Source organism: Brassica rapa, chromosome A09, assembly GCF_000309985.2.
Source record: "Brassica rapa cultivar Chiifu-401-42 chromosome A09, CAAS_Brap_v3.01, whole genome shotgun sequence".
Lineage (NCBI taxonomy): Eukaryota > Viridiplantae > Streptophyta > Magnoliopsida > Brassicales > Brassicaceae > Brassica > Brassica rapa.
The window spans coordinates 19,944,223-19,969,424 of record NC_024803.2 but is presented as its reverse complement, the minus strand read 5'-3'; the positions used below and the strand labels follow the sequence as shown (position 1 = coordinate 19,969,424).

The 25,202-nt window shown below is 42.2% G+C and overlaps 2 protein-coding genes across 2 annotated transcripts; both read right to left on the bottom strand.

The window, feature by feature from the left end:
- Positions 1–4,940: 4,940 nt before the first annotated feature.
- Positions 4,941–8,028, bottom strand: LOC103862680. Its single transcript, XM_033280735.1, has one exon. The coding sequence runs from the start codon at positions 6,318–6,320 to the stop codon at positions 5,490–5,492; it is 831 nt and encodes a 276-aa protein (XP_033136626.1). The 5' UTR covers positions 6,321–8,028; the 3' UTR covers positions 4,941–5,489.
- A 4,695-nt stretch (positions 8,029–12,723) lies between these two features.
- Positions 12,724–19,493, bottom strand: LOC117127682. The gene has a single exon (XM_033278278.1). It carries the CDS (start codon positions 16,945–16,947, stop codon positions 15,154–15,156), a length of 1,794 nt encoding a protein of 597 aa, XP_033134169.1. The 5' UTR covers positions 16,948–19,493; the 3' UTR covers positions 12,724–15,153.
- Between the last annotated feature and the right edge of the window lie 5,709 nt (positions 19,494–25,202).

Genomic DNA, 25,202 nt, shown 5'->3' with positions numbered 1-25,202 from the left:
AAGCGGGAAAATAATTTTTTAAAAAATTTTAGGCGGGAATATTTGGACGACTTACATGTAAGTCGTCTGTTTTAATTTCTTCACCACACGACTGAAATGTAAATCGTCTAGACTCTAAACATAACCCCTAAACTTAATTAACTAACTAAACACTTCATAAAATCAAATTAAACTTCAAAAGTGTTTACTATATACAAAAATAAACACGTATATGTACAAAATTAATTATCAAAAAAAACATTCAAGCTTTCCAAAATCTAACCCTAAGAATACATACAATACTATAACATATGTTCCCAAACCCTAGACCAAAGAATACCATGATTCACTACCTACACTCATCTATGTCGAAAACAATTCAATTTTGTTATATTTTAATTTATATCACTTAAAACTATTTATAATTACATGATTTTAATTTTTCGCTTACCAAAATATTTTTTTAAAAATTTTAAAATTATTTTTAAGATCAGCTACACCAGAAGACTTACTTTGAAGTTGTCCAGACGACTTCCAACATCTCAGACGACTTACTAGGGCTATATTCGTAAAAATAGCTTCTGTTTTTTTGTTTGGTCACAAGGGGCTGGGCTGTAATTTCACAAGGCTTTTAGGTTAGTTTTGCATTTGATTCAAGTTTGGGTATAGGTTTGAAGTTAAAATCAAGTTGTGGGTTAGTTTTGGCAAATTCCCCATCAATAAAATAATATATACTCCCTCTGCTCCTCAAAGTAGGATTTTCTAGATTTACTTTTTGTTCCAAAATGATAGATTTTCTAAAATTTTAAAGTACTTTTAGTAGTTAATGCTGAAAAGTTGTATACTTTTAAAACACATTAATTAAAAATATTTGATTGGTCGAATATTATTGGTTGATATTTATTAGAAAATGTATAATAAACTAAATAATAAATTCAATTGTAAATATTTATTATATTCTTAATATGCGTGAATACTCTAGAAAATCCTTATTTCGGGAACAGAGGGAGTATAACACTATCTTTTTTTTTGTAAATATGATTGTAAACGTATTCTTTTAATATAAATAGTTCTTTAATAAATATCAAAGAAAAATTATTTGAAAAATATAGATTATATTAACTGAAAATAATAAGAACAGTAAAAATATGTATATAAGAAAAAAAATACAAACTCCATGTTAACAAAACGATAAATAAATTATGTGTTGTAAAAGATGGGGAAATCGTGGTGTCATATTACTGAATCAAAGTGTTCCCTTATATAGGGATTACAAGATAAGGATAAAAGGAAAGAGTACAAATCCTAAGCTAAAAGGAAATAGGGAAATATCCTTAAAGATAAACATGAAAGGAAAAGGAAAACTTCTAATCCCTAAAGTCGGCTACTCTTTGGCCGCCTCTCTCTCCTATGTGGACGCGGTCTTGGTCTTGGGCCGGACGCGGTCCGTTCTTCCTTTGGCTTGGTTAATAGCAATCCGCACATGTTTTATAACACTCCCCCTTGGATGCTATAACCATATGGGCTCGTATCATGCACGATGTTGCCTCGTTAAAACCTCTCTAGGAAAACCAAAAACCCAAGGTGGGAAAAATGGAAACCATAGACAGGAAAAAGAGTACAACGCATGACACTCCCCCTTATGAAGGCATCACTGAAGATCCTTCTGCCGGTTCTGCCGGCGCATCCCTATCTGATGAACCAGCTTCTTGAACGTTGAGGTTGGCAGAGACTTGGTGAAGAGGTTGGCTGAATTGTCACTGGAACGAACTTGAACCACTTGAACCTCCTTTGCCTTCTGCAAGTAGTGGGTGAAGAAGAACTTGGGCAGGATGTGCTTTGTCCTATCTCCCTTGATGTATCCTTCCTTGAGCTGAGAAATGCACGCTGCATTGTCCTCGTATATGATTGTTGGCTCTTCTTTCTCTTGTCCCACGGCCAGACCACTTTCTCTTAAGACATGTCCGGTCATGTTCCTCAACCAAACAAGCTCAGCGTGATTGGACGATGTGGCCACTAAGGTTTGCTTTGTGGAACGCCAGCATATTGCGGCTCCACTGTGTATAAACACATAACCTGTTTGAGATCTAGCCTGGTGTGGGTCGGACAAGTACCCAGCATCTGCATATCCGACCAAGCTCTCTCCTGGCCGGTCGGTGTAGAACAAACCAAGATCCTTTTTTCCTTGCAGATATCTGAACAGATGTTTCACTATGTTCCAATGCCTTAAAGTCGGACATGAACTGAATCTAGACAGTAAGCTCACGACAAAGCTGATGTCCGGTCTAGTATGACTAGCCAAGTACATTAAGGCCCCAATGGCACTTAGGTAAGGCACCTCCGGCCCGAGTGCTTCCTCGTCCAGCTTCTTAGGTCCGTATGGATCCTTCTCAAGGTCTAAGGACCTCACGACCATAGGAATAGTCAAGGGATGAGCCTGGTCCATATTGAATTGCTTGAGTATCTTTTCTGTATAAGTTTCTTGATGCACAAGGATTCCTTTCTCTACATACTCAAACTGTAATCCCAAACAAAACTTAGTTTTCCCTAAGTCTTTCATCTCGAACTCTTTCTTTAAACACTCAACAGTTTGGGAAATCTCTCCAGGGTTTCCTATTATATTCAGGTCGTCCACATAAACTGACATTATCACAAAGCCCTTGCTGTCAAATTTCTTTATGAATATACATGGACTTATTGGATCATTCTTATAACCCTCTTTCACTAGGTACTCGGATAACCTGTTGTACCACATTCGACCTGATTGCTTTAAACCATATAAGGCTTTATTCAGCTTAATGCAATGTTGTTCTCGAGAACCTTTCTTATCTTTGAGCTCAATACCCTCTGGAACTCTCATATGAATTTCATTATCCAGTGGTCCATATAAATATGCAGTTACTACATCCATTAGGTGTAAATCTATGTTCTCTTTCACGGCCAGACTGATTAGGTATCTCAATGTAGTTGCATCCACCACAGGGGAGTAAGTCTCCTCATAATCTATTCATGGTCTTTGTGAGAATCCTTGTGCTACAAGCCGTGCTTTGTATCTCACTACTTCTCCTTTCTCATTTCTCTTTCTTACAAAGACCCATTTGTATCCCACTGGTTTGACATCACTTGGTGTCCGGATTATAGGGCCAAAAATGCCTCTCTTTCTCAATGATTCTAACTCCACGTTTATAGCTTCTTTCCATTTGATCCAATCTGATCTTAGCATGCATTCTTGTATGGACGTGGGTTCTAGATCCTCATCTATATCCATGATCTCAAGTGCTACCTTGTATGCAAACAAATCATCAACGTTGATATCTTTTCTTTTCCATTGTTTTCCAGACATTATGTAGTCTATAGAAATCTCTTGATTGTCCAGCTCTTGTGTCCCGTGAAGCCCAGCGTCCCGGACCTCACTATGAGGAACAGCCGGATCATCGGGTGTGGCCGGCTCAATTGGCTCGACCATCCTGGTCAGCTCGGCCGGTCCATCCATGTCCTGGACGGTTTCCTTGATGCACTCGGATCCAGCACCTCTCTTGGACTTCCGAGGCTGTTTATCTTTGGAACCAATTGGTCTACCACGTTTTAAACGTTGCTTAGACTCTGTAGCCACTTGACATTGTCCCTTCTGGACATCTAATCTTATAGGTGCATTACAAGCCGGGATATGTGATATTGTTACTCTATTTGGGTCTGCAAATGTATCTGGCAGTTGATTAGCTAGCTCTTGAAGATGTATAATCTTTTGGACTTGTATATCACAATCTTTAGTCCGAGGATCTTGCCAAGATATTGATGGTCTAAACCATTCCAAGTCTTTAATGATCAACCGGCTGTTATCTCCCCCTAAGGACGGATATGTTGACTCATCAAACTGTGAGTCTTCGTATCTGGCCTTAAACAAATCACCGGTTGTTGGCTCAAGATACTTTATAATGCTTGGAGAATCATATCCTACGTATATTCCCATCCTCCTCTGTGGTCCCATCTTAGTTCTCTGTGGTGGAGCAATTGGAACGTAGACGGCACATCCGAATGTCTTGATGTGGGACACGTCTGGCTCATGACCCGTAAGTAGTTGGGATGGTGAATATCTATGCTCACTAGATGGCCTGATGCGAATCAGTTCCGCTGCGTGTAAAACCGCATGTCCCCATGCTGATACCGGGAGTTGAGACTTCATTAGCAATGGCCGGGCTATCAGCTGGATTCGTTTAATGAAAGATTCGGCCAAGCCGTTCTGTGTATGGACATGTGCCATGGACTGTTCTACACTTACCCCCATGGACATACAGTATTCATTAAACGCTCTGGACGTGAACTCACCAGCATTGTCTAGACGTATAGTCTTAAGAGGGAAGTCTGGAAAGTGTGCTCTCAGTCTTATCATCTGAGCAAGCAGGCGTGCAAAGGCCAGATTCCGTGTGGATAGTAGACACACATGCGACCATCTGGTCGATGCATCAATGAGGACCATAAAGTATCTAAACGTCCCACTAGGTGGGTGTATTGGTCCACATATGTCTCCTTGAATCCTTTCCAGAAAGTTTAAGGTCTCTTTATTAACCTTGACTGGTGATGGCCTAGTCATGAGTTTCCCTTGTGCACATGCTGCACATGTGAGATGTTTGTATGGGATCACTCCTTTAATCATGTGCCCTTGTGAATTCATTATCAATTTTCGCATCATACTTGTTCCGGGATGGCCAAGCCGGTTATGCCATAAAGTGAATAGCTCGGAGGCATTGGCCTCAATCATACTGATCTTTGCATAGTATAGACCAGTAGACATTGCGGGTATAGACTCTAGGACCTTCTTATTGCCTTTGGTGATCGAGATTATATTAAGGAACTCCTTGTTTTCTTCTTCCCACGTTTCAAGATGGAAACCATTCAATCTTATATCTTTGAAACTCAATAAGCTTCTTCTAGAGCTTGGGGAATACAAGGCGGTTTTGATCTCTAGGTGAGTGCCCTTAGGCATCAACACATAAGCCTGGCCGTGACCTTCAATCAGGCTAGCCTCACCCGCAATGGTGTGTACCTTTGCACTTTGCATTGTGAGATTCATGAAGTACCTTTTGTCTCTAAGTATTGTGTGACTTGTGCCACTATCCACCACAAGTATACTCATCTCATCATTCATTCTATAAATAAAATTTTCTAAACTTAGAGACTTCATAAGATCTTTAAAAACTCTCTTAATTATCAATGTCATAACATAAAATAAAAAAACCAAAGCAAAACATAAAGCAATAAGACAAGTGATTCAAAAACTAGTCCTTGAGACAATCAGAAGTTTCAAAGTCCATTAGATCATCTTGGTCGGATTCTTTATCAGCATCATATCCATATCCTTTGTCATCATGACCGGTTTCTTGGATCATGTTTGCCTCCGGGTTCTTGTTCTTGAGACTCTCTTGATAGAGATCGTACAAGTGTTTCGGAGTTCTACAGTTCTTGGCCCAATGGTTGTCCATCCCGCATCTGTGGCATACTGACTTGGACGTTTAAGACGGCTTAGATATGCCGCCTCGTCCGCGGCCATAACTGCCTCGGACCCGGCCGTAATTGGAACCACGACCACGGTTATTGTGGTTTCCTTTTCGGCCGGTCGAGTAGTTGTCTCGGCCATTCGGGTAGTCACGCCCACACCTCTTGTATCCACCACGGCCATTGCCGTGTGGTCTCCTGTTGTCTTGGGCGTAGTAGCTCTCTTTGGGATCTTTCTTTTCAACCTCATGGGCTTCGGGTAATGGTGCTGTCCCGACAGGTCTGGCTTCACTGTTCTTCATGAGGAGCTCATTGTTTGCCTCGGCCAAAAGTAGACACGAGATCAGATCAGTATATGTGGCAAAACCTTTTGTTTTATACAGCTCTTGCAATACTGAATTCGACTTATGGAAAGTAGTGTAGGTCTTTTCAAGCATCATCACATCGGATACTTCTTCACCACAAAGCCTTAGTATTGAAACTATTTTGAACAAGGCTGAATTATACTCATCCACGGACTTGAAGTCTAAGAATCTTAGATGCATCCAGTCGTGCCTAGCCTTTGGAAGTAACACCATCTTTTGGTGATCATATCTATGCTTTAAAGCATTCCAAAGGTCTAGTGGATTTTCAATTGTCATGTACTGATCTTTCAGACCTTCAATGAGATGATGGCGCATAAAGCTTATGGCCCTGTATCGATTATTTTCATTCTCATTGTTGTCCTCGGTGATCGTATCACCAAGTCTCTTAGACTTTAAACTGATCCTTGTATCTAGCGCCCACTGTAAGTAATTGTCTCCAGAGAGATTAAGGGCTGCGTAGTCTCTGTTTGCTATTTTCGACATCTGAATCGCATTATCATTTAAAGTTTCAGGTTCACAATGTAATCATGTGGCCACATGATAATAAGCAAGCTCGGCCACAACATGTCTTACGCATTCATGATATTCAAAACAATACTAATCGACCATGGTGCTATCAATCATAAGCCACATGGCCATATAGGTCTACTAATGCAAGCAACCTAAGTTCGTGTGATCTATATGCTGGTCGATCTTGTTATAATTAGTGTGAATGCAATACCATGTTAAGATTCATGTAAAGCAATCAAACTATTCTTACTTCTTTTATAAAACTAGGGTTTTCAATCTTGAACTCTAGCAACCTTAAGTTAAGGTTTCAAGGCCTTAAGTATTTGAATACTTAGTTAGATTATTTCAATCAATCTAACAATCCTAAACCTCAGATCAATCAAGAAATCAATCAAACAAGAACAATCTTAAAATCGGATTCTAGCTTCTTTAGGGTTTAGGGGTTTTGATTCCTTCATTAGGGTTTCTCATGTTTCAGATTTAATCAGGCAAAACACTCAATCATATTCTAGTGGAATCATATATGTTTCTAGTTATAAGTTTTGTAGATTTTAATCTTTGTAGTTTCTTTAGGTTTCATCAAGAGCATAGTTTCCATAATAATGGATTTAGGGTTTATGTTCTTTATCTAGGTTCTCAGATTATGTTTATACCTTTGTTTCGTAGAGGTATAGAACCGGACCACCTGAGAATGGATGAAACTTCGAGCTGAGACGGACGGACGCTTGCTGTCTCCTATCGGGTCGCAGACGGAGTCGGATGCGAGCTGAGGACGGACGCAAGCTGTCTCGGGTGCGAGGTGTTCTCGGACGGATGCTGGACGCGTTCTTCTCGGGTGCGAGCTGAGGACGCGATCAAGAGCTGAGGACGTCTATGATTCAGGATGAACAAAGAACGTCTAGGGTTTTAGGTTGAGTCGCCGGTTTAGGCTTTTTAGGTTTCGATTTTGGCCTCAGGGATTTAGAGGCTATCGTGCTGATAACGTGTTGTAAAAGATGGGGAAATCGTGGTGTCATATTACTGAATCAAAGTGTTCCCTTATATAGGGATTACAAGATAAGGATAAAAGAAAGAATACAAATCCTAAGCTAAAAGGAAATAGGAAATATCCTTAAAGATAAACATGAAAAGAAAAGGAAAACTTCTAATCCCTAAAGTCGGCAACTCTTTGGCCGCCTCGCTCTCCTATGCGGATGCGGTCTTGGTCTTGGGCCGGACGCGGTCCGTTCTTCCTTTGGCTTGGTTAATAGCAATCCACACATGTTTTGTAACATTATGTTTATTGAATGTTCTAAAATTCTATACACATGAGTAAAACATAATTGTAGTGACTACTGAAATATTTTGCGAAAGGCTGAATGGTGTAATATTGTACATTTTCTAATGTTTATCTTTAAAGGTTTGAGTTTCAAGCTCTCTTGTAGTTTTCTTGAGTTTATCCCCTATATCTTATTTGAGAATCATTGCAACATTTTTTTGTAGTCACGTGTCATCACTCGAATGATTCTTAGAATCCTTAGAGAAATAGGTTGGTCCATCTACATGTATAATAATTTTTTTATTAAACCACAATAAATACATTATTAATATGTTTCATTATTTCCTTAAATAAGATTACAGAATTGCCTAATGTGGCTAAAGTATATATGAAAATTAATGATTTTGAATAACAAAGATTTGATAAAAATAAGTGTGTATTATATTTATATTTATTTAATTTTAAGCTATTAAAATAAATTAAAACATCATAGTAACCATATAATAAAAATTAAAAAAACATTTATATATTATATTTTGAATTTTAAAAAACGAGTATAAATTACTAAAACTGTTAAAAGCTTCACATTCAAATTTTGTGATCTATGATTTAAAACTTTTGTTATGACATGATACAAATAATTAAAAAATAATATAAGTTGAAAGTCTCATTTAATAAGTATCAAAAATAAAAGATATATAAATATATGTATCATTTTAAATTAAACTATATGCCATATAAAAATGCATAAATATCTTAATTTTGAAATTTACTTTGAACATTTTTTTGATAAAAAAATTTGAAAAAATATTGACAACTTAATTTTTTAAAATATTATAAATTAATTAAACCATTAATCTCACACTGAAAATTTTGTTATCACTAATTTAAACTTTTTCCTATAACATATACAAATGATAAAAAAACAAATATGAGCAAAAATCATCATCTAATAAATATTAATATTAAAATATACCATATATATGTTACTGTCATTTAAATATAATTGTATATCATATCAAATAGAAAAAAAATTATTTATATGTTCGCACCAATTTAATTATGTAAGTAGTAGATAATGACTTTTTAATTATTCAATATATATTTATTATTTCATAATATGTTGTAAAAATATAATATATAAAATAATTTATATATATATATAATGTTCATTTCGCGTAAGGCGCGGGTCTTAACCTAGTTAGATGTAAACCAAATAAAATTGATAATCGTAAATTTTAAGCGAGGTAATATAAATACGAATATCATGTTTGAATATATATTTTATTCATAGAACCAGATTGTGAGTACATATTGATTAACAATAATTAGTGTTCAGGAAGACTGGATATAGGAGTTTTAGATGTTGCAAAACAACCAAACATAGTCCCATATGTATTTGTTGAGAAGTGATTCCTTTGAGTAAAACCTGCATATTAAAGGAGTGAAGACAGTGAAGAGAAGAAGAAGCGTGAAGCACAAGAAACAAGCAAGAAGAAGAGGAAGAAGAATCAAGAAACGTGAAGGAAGGAAGGAAGGAAGGAAGGAAGGAAGGAAGGAAGGAAGGAAGGAAGGAAGGAGAAGAAAAGTCAAGGTCAAAGTCAACAAGGAAGTTAGTTATGTAACTAGTAGTTAAGGAGTGAGCAGTGTTTGATCGGAAAACGGTAATAAAGAAGATGTGGGTTTAACAAAGACGTCTTATTTATGGTCGGAGAAACGTTCAGTCGGTTACAAAGGAAAAGAAGAGAATGCGACAGAAAGAAAGCCGGTGGCTCGATGAGCTACCAGAAAAGTACAATTAACGACGAGATGAAGCAGAGGTGAAAACCCTAATCTAGCCGCCAAGTGTTAGTCAAGAGTTTCGGATCCTTCTCTCGTTGTTTCCCCTTTCTTTTATATAGTCGTTCTGATGCTTCGTCCTTGACCTAGCTTACGCCATCTTGATGGGCCTCCCCTGCTGGGCCGAAAAGCCCGTGTGCGTCCGAGCAGCCGTTGAGCCGAGTATACTTCAGTCGACGACGATCGACTAAAAGTACTCTAGAGTCAAGCCGAGAGACCTGACTCTTGAGCCGACCAATCGAGCCGTCGCTCTACCTAATCCGGGCCAGGCCTTTCTATTCTTTGGGCCTTGTGGGGTGGTTAAATCCATCCCCTACAGTAAGTCCCCCCCAGTCCATTAGTGAGCGAAGTGCTTTCTGGCTCGTGATGGATTCTAGGGTTTGAAGGTTTGAAGGAATAGAAGGCCTGTCGGAAGATTGGAGTGGTTGGTCGCTGAGTCGCGCAGCGTCGTTCTCTCGGAAACAGCGGTAGAGACTTTATCGCTTCTTTTGGTCGTTGTGTCGCAGGAAAGGTTCTGGGATACTTCCGCTCGAGGTCGATTAGTCGCGGATACTCGGGTTCCGACTGACATGTCTCGATTAACCGTTGGTCTAATTTGATTTAAGATGACCGATGTCTAATTAAGGCGAGAAGCTGAACCGTCGCGAGCGTCCGCTGGATTTTTTGGGAGAGTTTCGAGGCCCAAATGGGCCCGTTTGGACTTAATGATGACGCCTCGAATTTCCCCCTTTTCTTCTTTTCATAACATGTCGAGAAGCTGAATCGTCGCGAGGGTCCGCTGGGTTTTTAGGGTGGATTTCGAGGCCCATTTAGGCCCGAATAGACCTAATGATGGCGCCTCCAGTATCCCCCCTCTCTTTTCCTTATAGACACGCAGACCCTCTCTCATTTCTTCAAGTTTTTCTCCGCGATCAAAGGTACTTTCTCTCTCTTTCCTTTATCTCTCTAAGCGTTGTTAGATTCATTCGAAGCATTCTTCGCGTTCCGTTCCACAATGTCGTCGGATCAGAGGCTATCGAGACAGCAGAAAGGGAAGGCAGTCGCCGCGGCATCGAATCCGACAAGGAATCCCGATGGAGATCGTGTCGGAGATCTGGAGGCGACTCATCGCGGGGGGGACTTGAGACTTCTCTTAACGCCGCCCGTTCGGATGGTTCTGAGGAGGACAGCGAAGGGTCGCCACTTCTGATAAGGGGGCGTAATGACGAAGGTGATAACGAGAGGCAGTCTCCTGTTCTGACAACCCCTCGCGAGAGAACTCCAATTCCCATCGGGGGAGGGGCCGTCCAGACCGGTACTTCTTCCCGCGGCGCCGCTGTCTTAAGGAGGGTGCCTGGACTCAGCTTCCCCGACAAGGGTGACATCCACTACGAGGGACCGGCTCCCTTAGTGTACGTTCCAGAGAAATGTGGAGAGTTTCTCTGTCAACTGAGAGGGAGGGCGAAGCCTCTTCCCGCCGTGAAAGACCTTATCTTCGGGAGTGAGTACGAAGAAGCTGCGAGGGCCAAACTGCTGGTAAACGGCTTGGTCCCTTTTTTTATATTCCTGAACTTCTAAATTGTTACAATTTCCGTTGTGTCGCGTGTTCAGGGTGATAGCACGATGAACATCGTGATCGACAAATACGACACGGCCCTGAAAGGAGCCTTGGACGAGCTCGAGCTGGCTAAGAAAGAGTTTTCTGAGAAGGAGGAGGTTTCTGCTCGTCAGCTGAACGAGTCAAGGGCCAATCTGGAGAAGCTCAACGGGATGATGATCCGCACCGCTGCTCGACGCGATGAGTTTAAAGCCGCGTTGGAGTCATCTCGAAGAGTCATCCGCGAGCTTGAGCGGAAGAATGCTGATCTCGAGAGCGAGAGGGCTTCGCTCGCCGCCACGCACGAGCGAGATATGAGACGTCTGAGGGACTCCAGAATTCTGGAGGTGACGAGAGAAAGGGGGAGAGTCGAAGCGGAAATGACCGCCAAAGCCAATCGTTGCTTCGCCAAGATTCGTTCCCGAGAGGAGCGTCGGGGTCCTTACGACGAGGCTCGGTTACTCCACAGCCAAGCTTTTGGGACTAGGAAATGCCTCGAAGCCTTGAAAGGGGCTGGGAACAACATCCCGCAAGCCTCTATTGATATGTTCACCGAGCACGAGAGAAAATACGAGCAAGAGGCTGAGAAGCTTAAGGTTGGCGAGATTCCTGAAGGCGATCTCAGACTTTCTCGTCTCGTGTTGGAGTCTCAGTTCGTGGATGCTCGGATTCTGGCGGGTCTCGATCTGTATGGTTCCAACGCTCGCTTAATTGATCCAAAGACCGCAGTGAATCTCCATGTTTCGCCTACTCGTCCGATCGGAGAAGGGCGCGAAGACCCGATGCTTCATATTGAAAGCCCTTCGACTGTTCTTGAGGAAAAAGTGCCTGGTCGAGGAGCTCGAGTCGCTGGAGATGACGTTCCCGTCTTCATGCTTTCGGACACTTCAGTCGAGGGTCGTGATTCGTCACCTCCAGAAGAGTCCCGTCGGGGCAACGAGGAAAACACTGGCGAGATGCAAGAAGAGGCTGAGGTGCAAGTCTCTCCGATTGCCCGCGAATCGAGCGTCAGGGCTTCAGAGCTTTCTTCCCTTAACGATCGCGAGAGTGATCGGGAAGATTAGCCTCCTTTGTTTGTTGTTTCTTTTGAGTCCCGGAGGACTTGTGTTGTTTTCAGACATTCGGCCCTGTGAGGCTTTTTCTTTATTGTCTTTCTTTTTGTAATTTTCGACTCTTTGAATCGTATTGAATTGTTATCTTTTATTGTATTTCTGTCAAATCGCCGACTTTGTCTCGGATTAGATATATTTCAATTTTTGGACGAGTCCGTTATCTCGGTATTGTATATGTCTATCAAATGCGTGATTTCTCAAGATTTGAAGTGACTTTGTTTGTTTAGTATAAACGTTATCGAGATGTCGGATCGCTGTAGTGTTAAGCTCGTTATGACTTTGTCTCGGTCGTTCTCTTCGACTCGCGATGGTTCGTCACTTGAGTTTCATCGTTGATTATGAGTTCTCGACGTTGACGGTTCCAAATCGATCCTAATGTAATTTCCAAGCGTTCGGTGGGCCAGACCTTACTTAGTAAATTATAGGGAGAATTAGAGTCATTGTCTCGGCCATATTGGTTTGAGTCGCAATACGGTTGATTCCCGTGAAACGCGTGTCTGATCAGGACATGTCCAACGTGGGATGCGAGTACCAGTACACTTGTTCGAGAAGCCGGGGCATGCTCGTGCAGGCATCGCTTAAGTGATTATCTTTTGAAGATCAACTCGTCGGGGGGGGGGGGGGTTTGTATTTTTTTTTTTTTTCGGCTGGACCCTTTTCTTTTGGGCTGCCTACGTACCCCTTTGCGGGAATCAAGCCATTCGTAATTCTTATTTTGTGAGTAAAAGTGGCCTTAGAGGCGCATTTACTCGTTTTTTTTTTGCGGGCGAGAGAACGTGACCGTTGGTCGTTCTTTCGCCGTTTTTAGAGAGCGAGTAAAAGTGGCCTTAGTGGCGCATTTACTCGATAAGGCGTTCGTCTTGACTAAGGATGGAAGAGGCGGAGATGTTTGGAGTTCCAAGCTCGCGGTACTGCTTCGCCTGTTGAGGTCTCGAGGCGGTATACTCCTGGTTTGATGACTTCGACTATCTTGTATGGTCTTTCCCAGTTGGCTCCAAGCTTGCCGGCTTTCCACTCCTTAGTATTTTCGAATACTTTTCTTAAGACAAGGTTGCCCATTTCGAGGGGACGCGATTTGACCTTTTTGTTGTAGTAGCTATCGATTTGATGCTGTTAATTCTGGATGCGGAGTAATGCTTGGTCTCGTTTTTCCTCGATGTCGTCGAGTGCGTCGAGCAGCATGTCGCGGTTGAGTTCGACGTTTTGTGGCATTCGCGATCGGCGCAGACTTGTCACATTCACTTCTGCGGGAGCCATTGCCTCGACGCCGTAGGCCATCGAGAAGGGTGTAACCTTCGTCGCTCCGAGAGGAGTTGTTCTGTGGGACCACAAGACACCGTCTAGTTCATCTGCCCAGCAACCTTTCTTTAAGTCGAGTCGTTTCTTCAGACCGTCGATGATGGTCTTGTTCGTCGACTCGGCTTGGCCGTTACTTTGCGGGTTTCTCGGGGTCGACATGTTGAGTCGAATTCGCCATCTGTTGCAGAATCCTTTGAAATGATGCGAGATGAATTGCGAACCGTTGTCTGTGATGATCTCATATGGGAGCCCGTGTCGGCAGATTATGTTCTTCCAGACGAAGTTTTGCACCTCCTTGTCGGTGATGCTGGCGTAGGCTTCGGCTTCAACCCACTTGGTGAAGTAGTCTGTGAGGACCAGGATGAATTTCTTTTGTCGAGATGCCGGCATCGATACGATGATGTCCATTCCCCATCGCATGAATGGGTATGGAGCAGTTAGGGTGTGAAGGAACTCCGTTGGGCTATGTATGGTGGAGGCGTGACGCTGGCATTTGTCGCACTTGCGCACGTATGTCTCGCAGTCGGCGTTCATGGTTGGCCAGTAGAATCCGAGGTTCTTTACTTTTAATGCGAGAGCTCACCCGCCCGAGTGATTGCCTGCTGCTCCTTCGTGAGTTTCGGCCATGACAAGTCTCGTTTCTTCGCCGGCGATACATTTGAGTAGTACCTTCGTCGCGGTCCATCGGTGTAGTTCCCCATCCATGACGACGTAGTGTGCGCTACGTCGCTTCAGTCGCCGCGCGTCCCATTTCTCGTCGGGCAATAAACCTTCAGCAAGGTAATCAATGAGTTCTTTGCGCCAATCTGTTGGCTGATCATCTTGCGAGGGGGGTTCTGCTTCGTCGATGTCCATTGCTTCGGTGATCGCTGCTGCAATCGCAGTCTGCTCTGCCTTCGTGTCGATGCTCGGTTTCTCGATTTTGTGGATTGGGATTGTCCTATTGACTTGATCGTGTAGCTTGCTTCCTAGAGCGGCGAGGGCGTCGGCACAGACATTTTCTCCGCGAGGAACCTTCGTGAGTTCGAAGAAATTGAAGTCTCGCATGAGGTCTTGGACGAGTTTGAGGTAGTCGTCCATCCTTTCGTTGCGGACGTCGTAATCGCCGAGGTACTGGCTTACGACAAGTTAAGAGTCGCAGTAAGCGCTGATTCTTTTGGCTTTCACTGCCTTGGCGAGACGGAGTCCTGCGATGAGGGATTCGTACTCAGCTTCGTTGTTCGACGCCGCAAAACCAAAACTGAATGATTGCCGGATGAGTTCTCCTGTTGGTGATTGCAGTTGCACTCCTGCTTCCGACCCTTTACTCGTGGATGAACCGTCGATGTGTAGGATCCAGTTTACATTTGGTAGGATGAGATCTTGCTCCAGCTCTGGCGTTAACTCGATTAAGAAGTCGGCGAGGACCTGTGACTGCTGCTGTGAGATTCTTGTACACGATGTCATGTTCGCTCAGCTCCATCGCCCATTTAGTCAACCGTCCTGATTGGTTAGTATTCTGCATAACCGTTCGGAGTGGTTGGTTGGACAGTACTTCAATCGTGTGCGACTGAAAGTTGGGTCGCAGTTTTCTGGCCGAGGTGACGACGGCTAAGGCCATCTTTTTGAGTGTTGGGTATCTCGTCTCCGGCTCAGTCATTCTTTTACTTGTGTAAAAGATTGGTTTCTGTTCTCCCCGATCTTCTCGAATGAGTACGCTGCTGACGGCGGATGATGTGACGGCTATGTAGAGAGACAATGTGTCGCCGGCTTCTGGCTTTGATAGTACTGGGGGGGGGGGGGGGTTGTGAGGTAATGCTTGAGTTGATTGAACGCATCCTCGCATTTTTCGTCCCAGACGAACCTCTTGTTGCCCCTTAGTAGCTCGTAGAAGGGAAGACACTTATCGGTTGATCGCGAGATGAACCTGTTGAGAGCTGCTATGCGTCCCGTTAGTCGCTGTACTTCGCGGCTGTTCTTCGGGCTTGGAAGGTCGAGGATCGCCGAGATCTGCTTGGGGTTAGCTTCGATTCCTCGCTGAGTGACAATGTAGCCGAGGAATTCTCCCGAAGTGACACCGAAGGTACACTTGGCCGGGTTGAGCTTCATCCCATAGTCGTTCAAGATCTTGAAGCAGTCGCGTAAGTTGTTTAGGTGATCGTCGGCCTTGAGCGATTTGACTAACATGTCGTCGATGTACACTTCCATGGTGTTGCCAAGCTGATCAGCGAACATTCGGTTGACGAGTCGTTGATAAGTCGCCCTGGCGTTCTTTAGCCCGAAGGGCATCACCTGGTAGCAGTAAGTCCCTCTGTCTGTGATGAATGCTGTCTTCTCGCGATCGTCGGGATGCATCAAGATCTGGTTGTATCCCGAGAAAGCGTCCATGAAGGTTAGGAATTCGTTACCAGCAGTTGATTCGACGAGGCGATCGATATGAGGAAGTGGGTAACTGTCCTTTGGGCATGCCTTGTTGAGGTCCGTGAAATCGACGCATATGCGCCATTTGCCGTTTTTCTTCTTGACGACAACAGGGTTAGCCAACCACTCGGGGTATCGGACTTCGGTAATGAAACCCGCGTCGAGGAGCCTATCGACTTCTTCGTTTACAGCTTTAGATCGTTCTGGCCCGAGTTTCCGTCGCTTCTGTCGGATGGGTTTGAATGTTGGGTCGACGTGCAGTTCGTGGGAAGTAACTGCGGGGTCGATTCCCTTCATGTCGGAGGTCTTCCAGGCGAACGTCGAGGCGTTCTCTTTGATGAAAGAGATGATCCTTGAACATATATCGTCGGACAGGTATACGCCAACTCGGATGAGTTTTGTTGGATAGGACTCGTCGATTGCGACTTCGCGAACTTCTTCCTTCTGGGGGTAGATCTTGTGGAGCGGTTTGCCGACGGAGTTGACGAGGGAAGTTTGTTGTTGCATTTTTACAGTAGCGATCAGCAGTTCTCTCGCGGCCTGTTGATCTCCCCGAATCGTCTGTGTTTTGCCGTCTTTTCCGGGAAACTTGACGCATTGATGATAAGTCAAAGGGACGGCTTTCATGGAATGCAGCCATGGTGTTCCGAGTATGGCATTATAGGGTGCTTTGGCGCGGATGACGGAGAACTTGACGGTGCGGGTTGTACCACCTGCGTATACTGGAAGACGAATTGTCCCGATCATTTGCTCCGAGGCTCCGTTGAAGCCGGTGAGCGTGCGAGAGGAAGGCTTCATATCCCTTAAATCAACTCCCATTTTGTCGAGTGTGTCGCGGAAAATTTGATCGACCGAGCTACCGGTATCGATAAGGACTTTTGCGACTAGGCATTCACCGATATCAAGGTCGACGAGGAGAGGATCGTTATGTGGCATGTGGACACCCTTGGTGTCTAGTGCCGAAAAAGTGATCTGGTGATCATTTTCGACTGGAGAGGGCCACTTCTTAGAGGTGGTTGCTTGACGTTTATAATCTTTGACGGCTCGAACTGAGTCTCCGCAAGGTGGTGATCCGCCCATTATGACGTTAATTTGCAGGGCTCGGGTAGCTCGCATTGATTCGAGTTGCTTCCTCAAATCGTCAGTTGTGTTCTCGAATTTAGGAGTTTCTGCAGGCTGTTTCTTCTTTGATTCGAGACGTCATCGCAGATCGGACCCTTTCGAACGGTTGAGTTGGCCTCGTAGGTCGTCGGATTTCGAATTGAGCTGGTCACGAAGGTCGCCAATTTGACCGATTCTTCGGGCGTTGCATTTTGAGATGGTCGCGCGGAGGTCGGCGGTTCCTGTATTTTCGTTCGTGGCGCTCTTTCGCTTCAGTAGAATGCGCAGGTCTTCATCTGTTGCCGAGGGAGCGAGAGGCTGCTTGTCCTTGCTGTTCAGTTTATCGCGCAGATCTGGTTGCGCTGTTGGGATGTCGTCATCGGAGGAGTCACAAGGGCGAGAGAGTATGACTTCCACTCGTCGCCGGCGACGCGGATGTTCGTCTTCTGACGAATCGTTGGTGGGGCCGACGTTGTTGACGGGAGTGCGCTCAGGGCTTGCTCTTTCCTCGCTCTGGGTCGTGTTATTTTGAGACTTCTGTGCCTTCTTCTCCTTATTCTTGCTCCAGCTTTTGCCGTTTTTTGGTGTCGGAGGGGAGGTGGGCATTTGGATTGTCCCATTAGTGATTCCGTCGAAAAACTGCCTGATGAGGACCTTGCATTCCTTCATATCATGGGAATCCCTTTTGTGGTAGAGGCACCATTTTTTTGGCTCCTCGGAGTTTGAACTCGCTGGTTTGGATGAGCTTAACTGCTTCTGAGCGGAATCTCGATCCCAGTGGTTCCAGCCTTTCTCTCGCGTGACAGCTGCTGATTTTGGGGATTCCTCATCACCGACCGAGCTAACGTAGCCTCGCTTCTGAGTGGTATTTCCACCGGAGGAGTGCTGGCGGGGCTCGGGGCGGGTATCGTTTGTTCGGGATGGTCGCTGTTTCGGTGCCGCTTCTTTTGCAAACTTCGCTCTTGTGTCTTCTTCCATGCGGATAAAGTTGTGCGAGCGAGCAATGGCGTCAGAGACAGATTTTGTCGGGTATCAGTAGAGATCCTGACGGAAGGTGGAGTCGACGTGCAAGGTGTTCATCAAAGATTCAACGGCGATATGATCGGGAATATCAATCTTCGAGACAATAGCCTTGAACTTTTCCATGAAGTCGCGGAGGCTTTGGCCGCTGGCGTGAGTGAGGTTCCACAAATCTGACAAGGTCGCTTCCTGGTTGGTGAACATGATATAATTCTTAAGGAAAGCTGTCGAGAGGTGGTGGAAACAGTCGACGGAGTTCTCTCTGAGGCCGGTGAACCAAGTGAGGGCCGGTCCTTCTAGGGTTTCGCCGAAGAGTTGGCAAAAGCCGGCATCTTTTTCTTCGTCGGTCAGGTTTGCGCGTCGCATCGCTATGTTGAAAGACGTGACGTGAGTAGAAGGGTCGGAGAGACCTTTGAAGGTGGGAAGACGGAGCTTCTCCATCTTCTGGAGCCGCACACCGGTAACCTTTTGCATAAAGGGTGTACGAAGAGATTCCCCGAGCACATGCTCGATTTGGGGTGCGGACGTCGTCACCTGGTGGATCTTCGAGTTGATGTCGAGGACCGACTGTTTCAACGCGGATAGTTCGCTCGCGGTGTGTGCGTTGATGTCATTACCGGCGCTTTGGTGGTCGTTGTCCCGCGTAGGTGCTACGTCGGTGGTTCGTTCTGTGGCGAACAGGTGTCGACGATACTGCGCCGTTGAAGCTTCGGCGTTTGCAGCGAGAGGAGCAAGGATCTTTGCTATCGCCGTGATTTGGTCAACCGCCGCCTTCTGCGCCGCCTCTTGTTGGGTGAGGCGTGCCAGGATGGTTTTCATGGACGCAGGATGGGGTAGTGGAGTTGCTGGTGTCGGCATAGGTGTCGCCTCTGGAGCCGGCGTCACCTCGAGAGCTTCACGCTCCTCGCCTGACGAAGAACTGTCGTTGTTAACAACCATAGTACTGACGTTACTTTGCTAGTTGCCCCACGGTGGGCGCCAACTATTTGATCGGAAAACGGTAATAAAGAAGATGTAGGTTTAACAAAGACGTCTTATTTATGGTCGGAGAAACGTTCAGTCGGTTACAAAGGAAATGAAGAGAATGCGACAGAAAGAAAGCCGGTGGCTCGATGAGCTACCGGAAAAGTACAATTAACGGCGAGATGAAGCAGAGGTGAAAACCCTAATCTAGCCGCCAAGTGTTAGTCAAGAGTTTCGGATCCTTCTCTCGTTGTTTCCCCTTTCCTTTATATAGTCGTTCTGATGCTTCATCCTTGACCTAGCTTACGCCATCTTGATGGGCCTCCCCTGCTGGGCCGAAAAGCCCGTGTGCGTCCGAGCAGCCGTTGAGCCGAGTATACTTCAGTCGACGACGATCGACTAAAATTACTCTAGAGTCAAGCCGAGAGACCTGACTCTTGAGCCGACCGATCGAGCCGTCGCTCTACCTAATCCAGGCCAGGCCTTTCTATTCTTTGGGCCTTGTGGGGTGGTTAAATCCATCCCCTACAAGCAGTCAAGTTAAGAGTCAGTTGGTTAGTAAGCTAATTAAGTTCAGAGTTGGTAAGAGAGTAACTAAGAGAGTTGGTAAGAGTTGTTAGAATAGTCAAGCTCTGGAGTGTAAAATTAGTCTAAGACTAGAAGTATGGAATAGGTTTAAGTGACCAAGGAAGTATGGTAAGTGTCAGCAAGAAGTCTAATATAAAGACAGTGTCATCGTTTGTAAGAAGGTATGGAAGAATGAATGAAAAATCAGTTTGGTAAAACAAAGTCTTGCATAAACAGAAACTGAGAAAATACAGAGAAATAGAGTAAGAGAGACTAGGAGAGAAACAAAAGGGAGAAAGTGAAAGAACAAAACTGAAAACCACACAGAATCACAACAGTATCACATCATGACATACTACAGAACCAGACCTAAGGGGTCCAAGGTGCGGGTGGTGGTGGTGACGGTGGGCTGAAGAACGGTATGGCGGAGAAGATGCCGTTCTTGTCCAAGGTTCCTCCTCCTCCCAACGCAACGAGAGCCGCAACAAGACCGGCATTGCCAATGAGAGTGGGCTCGGTGTAGTTGGAGCTGGTCCGGACATCTTGGAAGCCGTCATCCATGTCTGTTGCAGCAACCAAGGCTCCTTGGATAATGTTGGGATTATCCATGTTCGAGTCTTTCCATCTCCAGCCTCCTTTGCAACTCTCCTTCTTATGGGCTGGAATGGAAGCTCCACGGTGATGGACCTGTGAAGGATAACGCTCCCCGAAACCCACAACATAGCTAAGGTTTCGAGGGTTTCTACCAAGTATGTAGTCCATCTGAAACAACAAAATCAGATAAAGAGTTAAGACATCATTTTACTCTCTTTTTTTGTCTCGTAAATTAAGGAAAGTGATGGGATGAATTGCACCTGTGATTTGGAGAAATCACAAAGGTTCTTTGGAGTGTAGAAACTCGGACCACAGTACCATCCAGGAGTAGAAGAAGCCTCGAGGTAATCACTGAATAGAGCCGCTAAGAAAGCAGCATTAGCAACATCCTGAAGTGGCTGTAGATGGCCCTAGCTAAGCCTGATCAAACCTCCTGTATAAGATAGATGATGATGATTGTATCAACAAAAAATCAAATCCAAGGCTTGACAAAATAAGAATGTTATAAGACAGACTTAGTCTTACCTTTGCTTCTCCTAAATTTTCTGAAATTGGGCAGATAAGAGCACATAACCACTCCTGTTTGGTTATGGAATTCTCGGAGCATCTCTTCATATGGATACCCAGGACCCAGCAAGATCCTCAACCTCGTCAACAACTACTACAACAACGCACATAACCAAATCCAGTATCAGTTTTCAATAAAAACATAGCTTACAGAATGAGTTTCAACTAACCTGCGCTCCTAGAAGCTTGCTTTCCCATCCGAAAACTCCATAATCCGTGTCAGAGGAGGAGAAGGCACCGGCTCTCTCAGCCAAGTCGTGACTCGTTACACGATCAAGGTAGTCTACGTCTCCAGTTCCATAGTACAACCAAGCTCCCCCCCCCCCCGCCCCCCCCCCCCCACAACATCTCATCCCAGTACGTTCTGCTCCTCGAGTTAGAATCTTCTCTACTGATAGAAGATTCTGCAAAGTTGTAGAGTGTCCTGGCCACGTGAATAAGCTTCTTTGAGTAATCCCTGTCGTCCTTGAACACAATGGATGCCGAAGCTAGAGCCGCTGACATCTCTGCCGCGAGTTGCGAGCACTTAGTGAAACATAGACCTACTGGCCTTGGATAATCAATATCCTCCGGGCGCATCCAGCAGTAGTCGTCATCAGGCACACCACTTCCTCGTGATCCAATCTGTCAAAATTAGAAAGTAAACCTTTAAATCATAACATGATCACAGTTTGGTTGATTGAGAGTAGATAATAACTTTTTGTTTAACCTGTGAAACCATTTGGCTGATTGTTGTATCGTTACTGTAGAAGCTGTTTAGGAAGTAGTCAGTTCCCCACTTGATGACTCCTTGGGCATGGGTTATCTCTCCAGCAGATTGGTACTTGGAGCCGGAGTTGTGAAGCGGCGCTGCTTCAACCATGCTTGTGGTGCCTAGACCATCCCGTACCATCGCAATGGCATGCCACAACCATAGGATGATGACTGACCTGACACCATATAACCAGTAAGAGGTCTGAATAGCTATAGCTGAAGAGTAAAATACACATAAAAATACATCTGTATGTTGTGAACCAAAACCTTTTCGGAGAAAAATCGAAGTCCTTTGTCTGGATAATCTGCCTCGTATGTTTCACCTAGCACTGGGTTAAAAGGTTTGCAGATTCTTCCTTCGGTTGATGCATACCCAGATACAGCAAAAGCAGCGACATTAAGAATCCTCATGAGGGTATTTCCCTGTTTCAAAAAAGATAGGCAATGTTACCATAATGGTTTTTAAAAAAATTGTAAAAGCGTCCAGATACTTTATACCCTTTTGCCCCATTCAAATGTTCGATCAAGAAGGTATGAATATTCCAAATCCTCAAAACACTCCTGTAGGGAAGATAGTGGCTCGTTGAAGTAAACAGGTAGACAAACTTTTGTGAGATCTTTGCCTATATTGTCTTTGATCATTGACCAAAGGCTAACACTTTTCTCTTTTTCAACAGGATCAGGTAAACTCTTCCTCCTTTTGACGCGCGGATAGTTGAATCCAACAGACTTGATGGAAGGATCAATATCATCTTCTGACCCAAAGCCATCATCATCAGAAGAAAACAAAGAGGTACGAAAGCCAGAACTACTGCTCTTGAAAGAACTTGAAGAAAGAAAGTCACGTGTATCAAAAAAGTGTGGTCTTCCTCATCCGTTTCTGCATCACCTCGTTCATTCTCATCATCAGATTCAGTGGCAGTCCCTTCTGAGATGAAACCTGAACAAAGTCTAAAAGCAGTTAGATGAAATAATCAAATGCTAAGCTAGAGAATAGTACGCTCGAGAACTCACCACTGAACTTCTCATTTCTTAAATCATTGGGACCTTCATTTTCAGTGTGTCTTTGACTCTCATCTACAACTGTGTTCTCCAGATCTTCATTGGAGATCGTTTGATCCGATGAAAAAACTACCATCCATTGCGGAGCAATGAAGAGGAAGCATAGAAAGGAGGAAAGAATCGAGAGGTGGTTGTTGGAAATGGGTCAGAGAAGAGGCGAAAAGTTCGGTAGCACAATGAGAAAGAAAGAGTCACCGGAGAGGCGATACCACTTTTCTTCCATATTCAATTATTTTATTCATTTACTAAATTTCATTTTAGTTTTATTCAATTAGTTGAGGAAAGGGGCCAGAAAGATCGCGGTGCCGTCTCTGGAGATTATGACGTGGCGAAGAATTAAAGATGGCTCTTTTTTTTTAAGAGGTGGAAAATTTGATTCTATAACTTAAAAAAACAAAGTATAAAACAAAGTAGAGTATAATCTTTTTAAATTAATAATTTATAAATTAATATACACTAAAAATCTGTATAAAATAATATAATTATATAGTCTTAAATTAAATTTTTGGTTTAATTAGTATGTTGATAAATTAATATCTCTATAAATTAATAAAAAAAATTATAGTTTTAGTGTAGTCCCAATATTATTAATTTATAGAGGTTTCCCTGTATAAAATTATTTTTAAAAATTGGTAAGATTAGTTATAAAATTTCATAAATAATTTAAATAAAATGTAATTAAAACAACTCTAAAAGTTCGAAAGTAAAAAATATCAATAATATTAAAATTGAAGAGTCTTTTTTGAGATCCCTTCATGTTTTCAAAGTAATTACAATACAATGCCACTGATTTTATTTAAACATACGCTTTTAATTAAAACTAGATATTAACCCGCACATCCGTGCGGATATATTTATATTTTTAAATTAACTTTAAAAATATAAAATATGTTATAAAGAAAATTTTTTTAATATCAATTTTATGTATATAATTTTTATTTTAAAAAATTTTATTTGTTGAAATTTGTTTGATGATATTGTACAAATCATATATTAATGAAGTATTTTTGTTTATTTATTTAAAATGCAACATCAATATTAATAGTTTAATTTTAAATATTAATTTTATATGAATTAATAAAAAAAATTATTAGCTTCTTTGTTTAGAAATTTTTATTCTCGAAATGTTTTTATGTGAATAAATTAATTTTTTTTTTATATTTTAAAATATTATTTTATTTAATATATTATATTTCAGTTTAATTTTTTTATTTTTACTAAAATATCAAACATAAAATGTTACAACCAATAAAATCTTATTTATTTTGTTTTATATAAAAAAATAATTTGATAATTTAAAAAGAATTAGACTATACTATTTAATTTCAAAATTAGTTACTGAAATATATTAAATATGATCATGATAAACAGTCAAATGATAATTACCTAATGAGTCATTAGTAATGACAATATATTTCTTTTCTCTTTGAAATGTTATTGTTTAGATGTATATATTTTTTGTTAGGAGAATATTATATATGAGTAATTTTAGCATGTTTAGTTATATATGTATATATTTTTTGTTAGGAGAATATTATACACATAGACTTGTGTATGGTAGATAAAAAATAGGACTCTATTTTAATAGAGTAGATCAGATTTATCAAAATTCTTTTTATTAATACGTAAGCGACGTTGAAAAAAATCAAAATATAAAATGACGCCTACATTACTACTGCTGCTGTATTCTCTGATGCATATTTTTCCTTCCTAATGAAATGTCAAGTATAATAACTAATGCTAAAACACTTTATTTTACACAAACCGCAATTTTATCTCGACTGCATTACTTTTCTTATAGTTTACCATCTACCATCTCTTCGTATATTAAGATTGATGTTCCAGGAATACCAATCTTGAACGTTTATTGGATTCTGCAAATTTCACAATAAAAACAATACATATATGTCAATATTTGTGTTTTTATCATTCCTCACTTCCAAACAGAACATACAGCTTACAAAGGATTGCAGCCGAAAATCTATATGTTGCAGTATTCAAATATAGTCCATTCAATATTTAATTCCAAAAATTTTGAAAATCGAATACCAAAAATACTATCCGCTAATTCACAACCTCGAAAACCTCCAAAAAAACTTGATTTCCGGAAATAGCTACCTAACAATATCAAATATCCTAAATCGTTTGTACTAATCTTTCAATCAAAGTATCTATATTCTCGAAGGTTTTTTATCTAACCAAAAAGAATATACCAAAGCATATCTACCAAGTGTAATTTCTTTTTACTTTTTTTCAAAATATAAATAACAACCAATCAAAATATTTTGTTGATTTTACTAAACACACGCTAACTATACTTTAACAGAAATGATTTGAAATATCTTAAACCCACAGCACTTAATTTCTTACTAGATTTTGACCCGCGCTTAAAAGCGCGGGTTATTTTTCAGTTGATAAAAATATATGATATGAATTAGTATTTTAGTCTTGTTATATATTATTATGTTACAAAATTTTATTATGTCAAAAACAATTATTATTATATAATTATATTTTTAATCGTTTGATTACTTTTTTCAAAAAAATATTATATGGATTGATCAGATTCAGTGCGTCTATTATTTTAAAATAAATTATTTTCAATTAAATGAGAACAATACTTTTATATTAAGTTTGGACCCGTCGTCGAACCAGTAAACACGATGACTTGTACATAAGCTGGTTTAGATTTAATGAAAACTCGTTAATTTAAAGCATGCAAACTGCGAAAAAATCCGCAATCA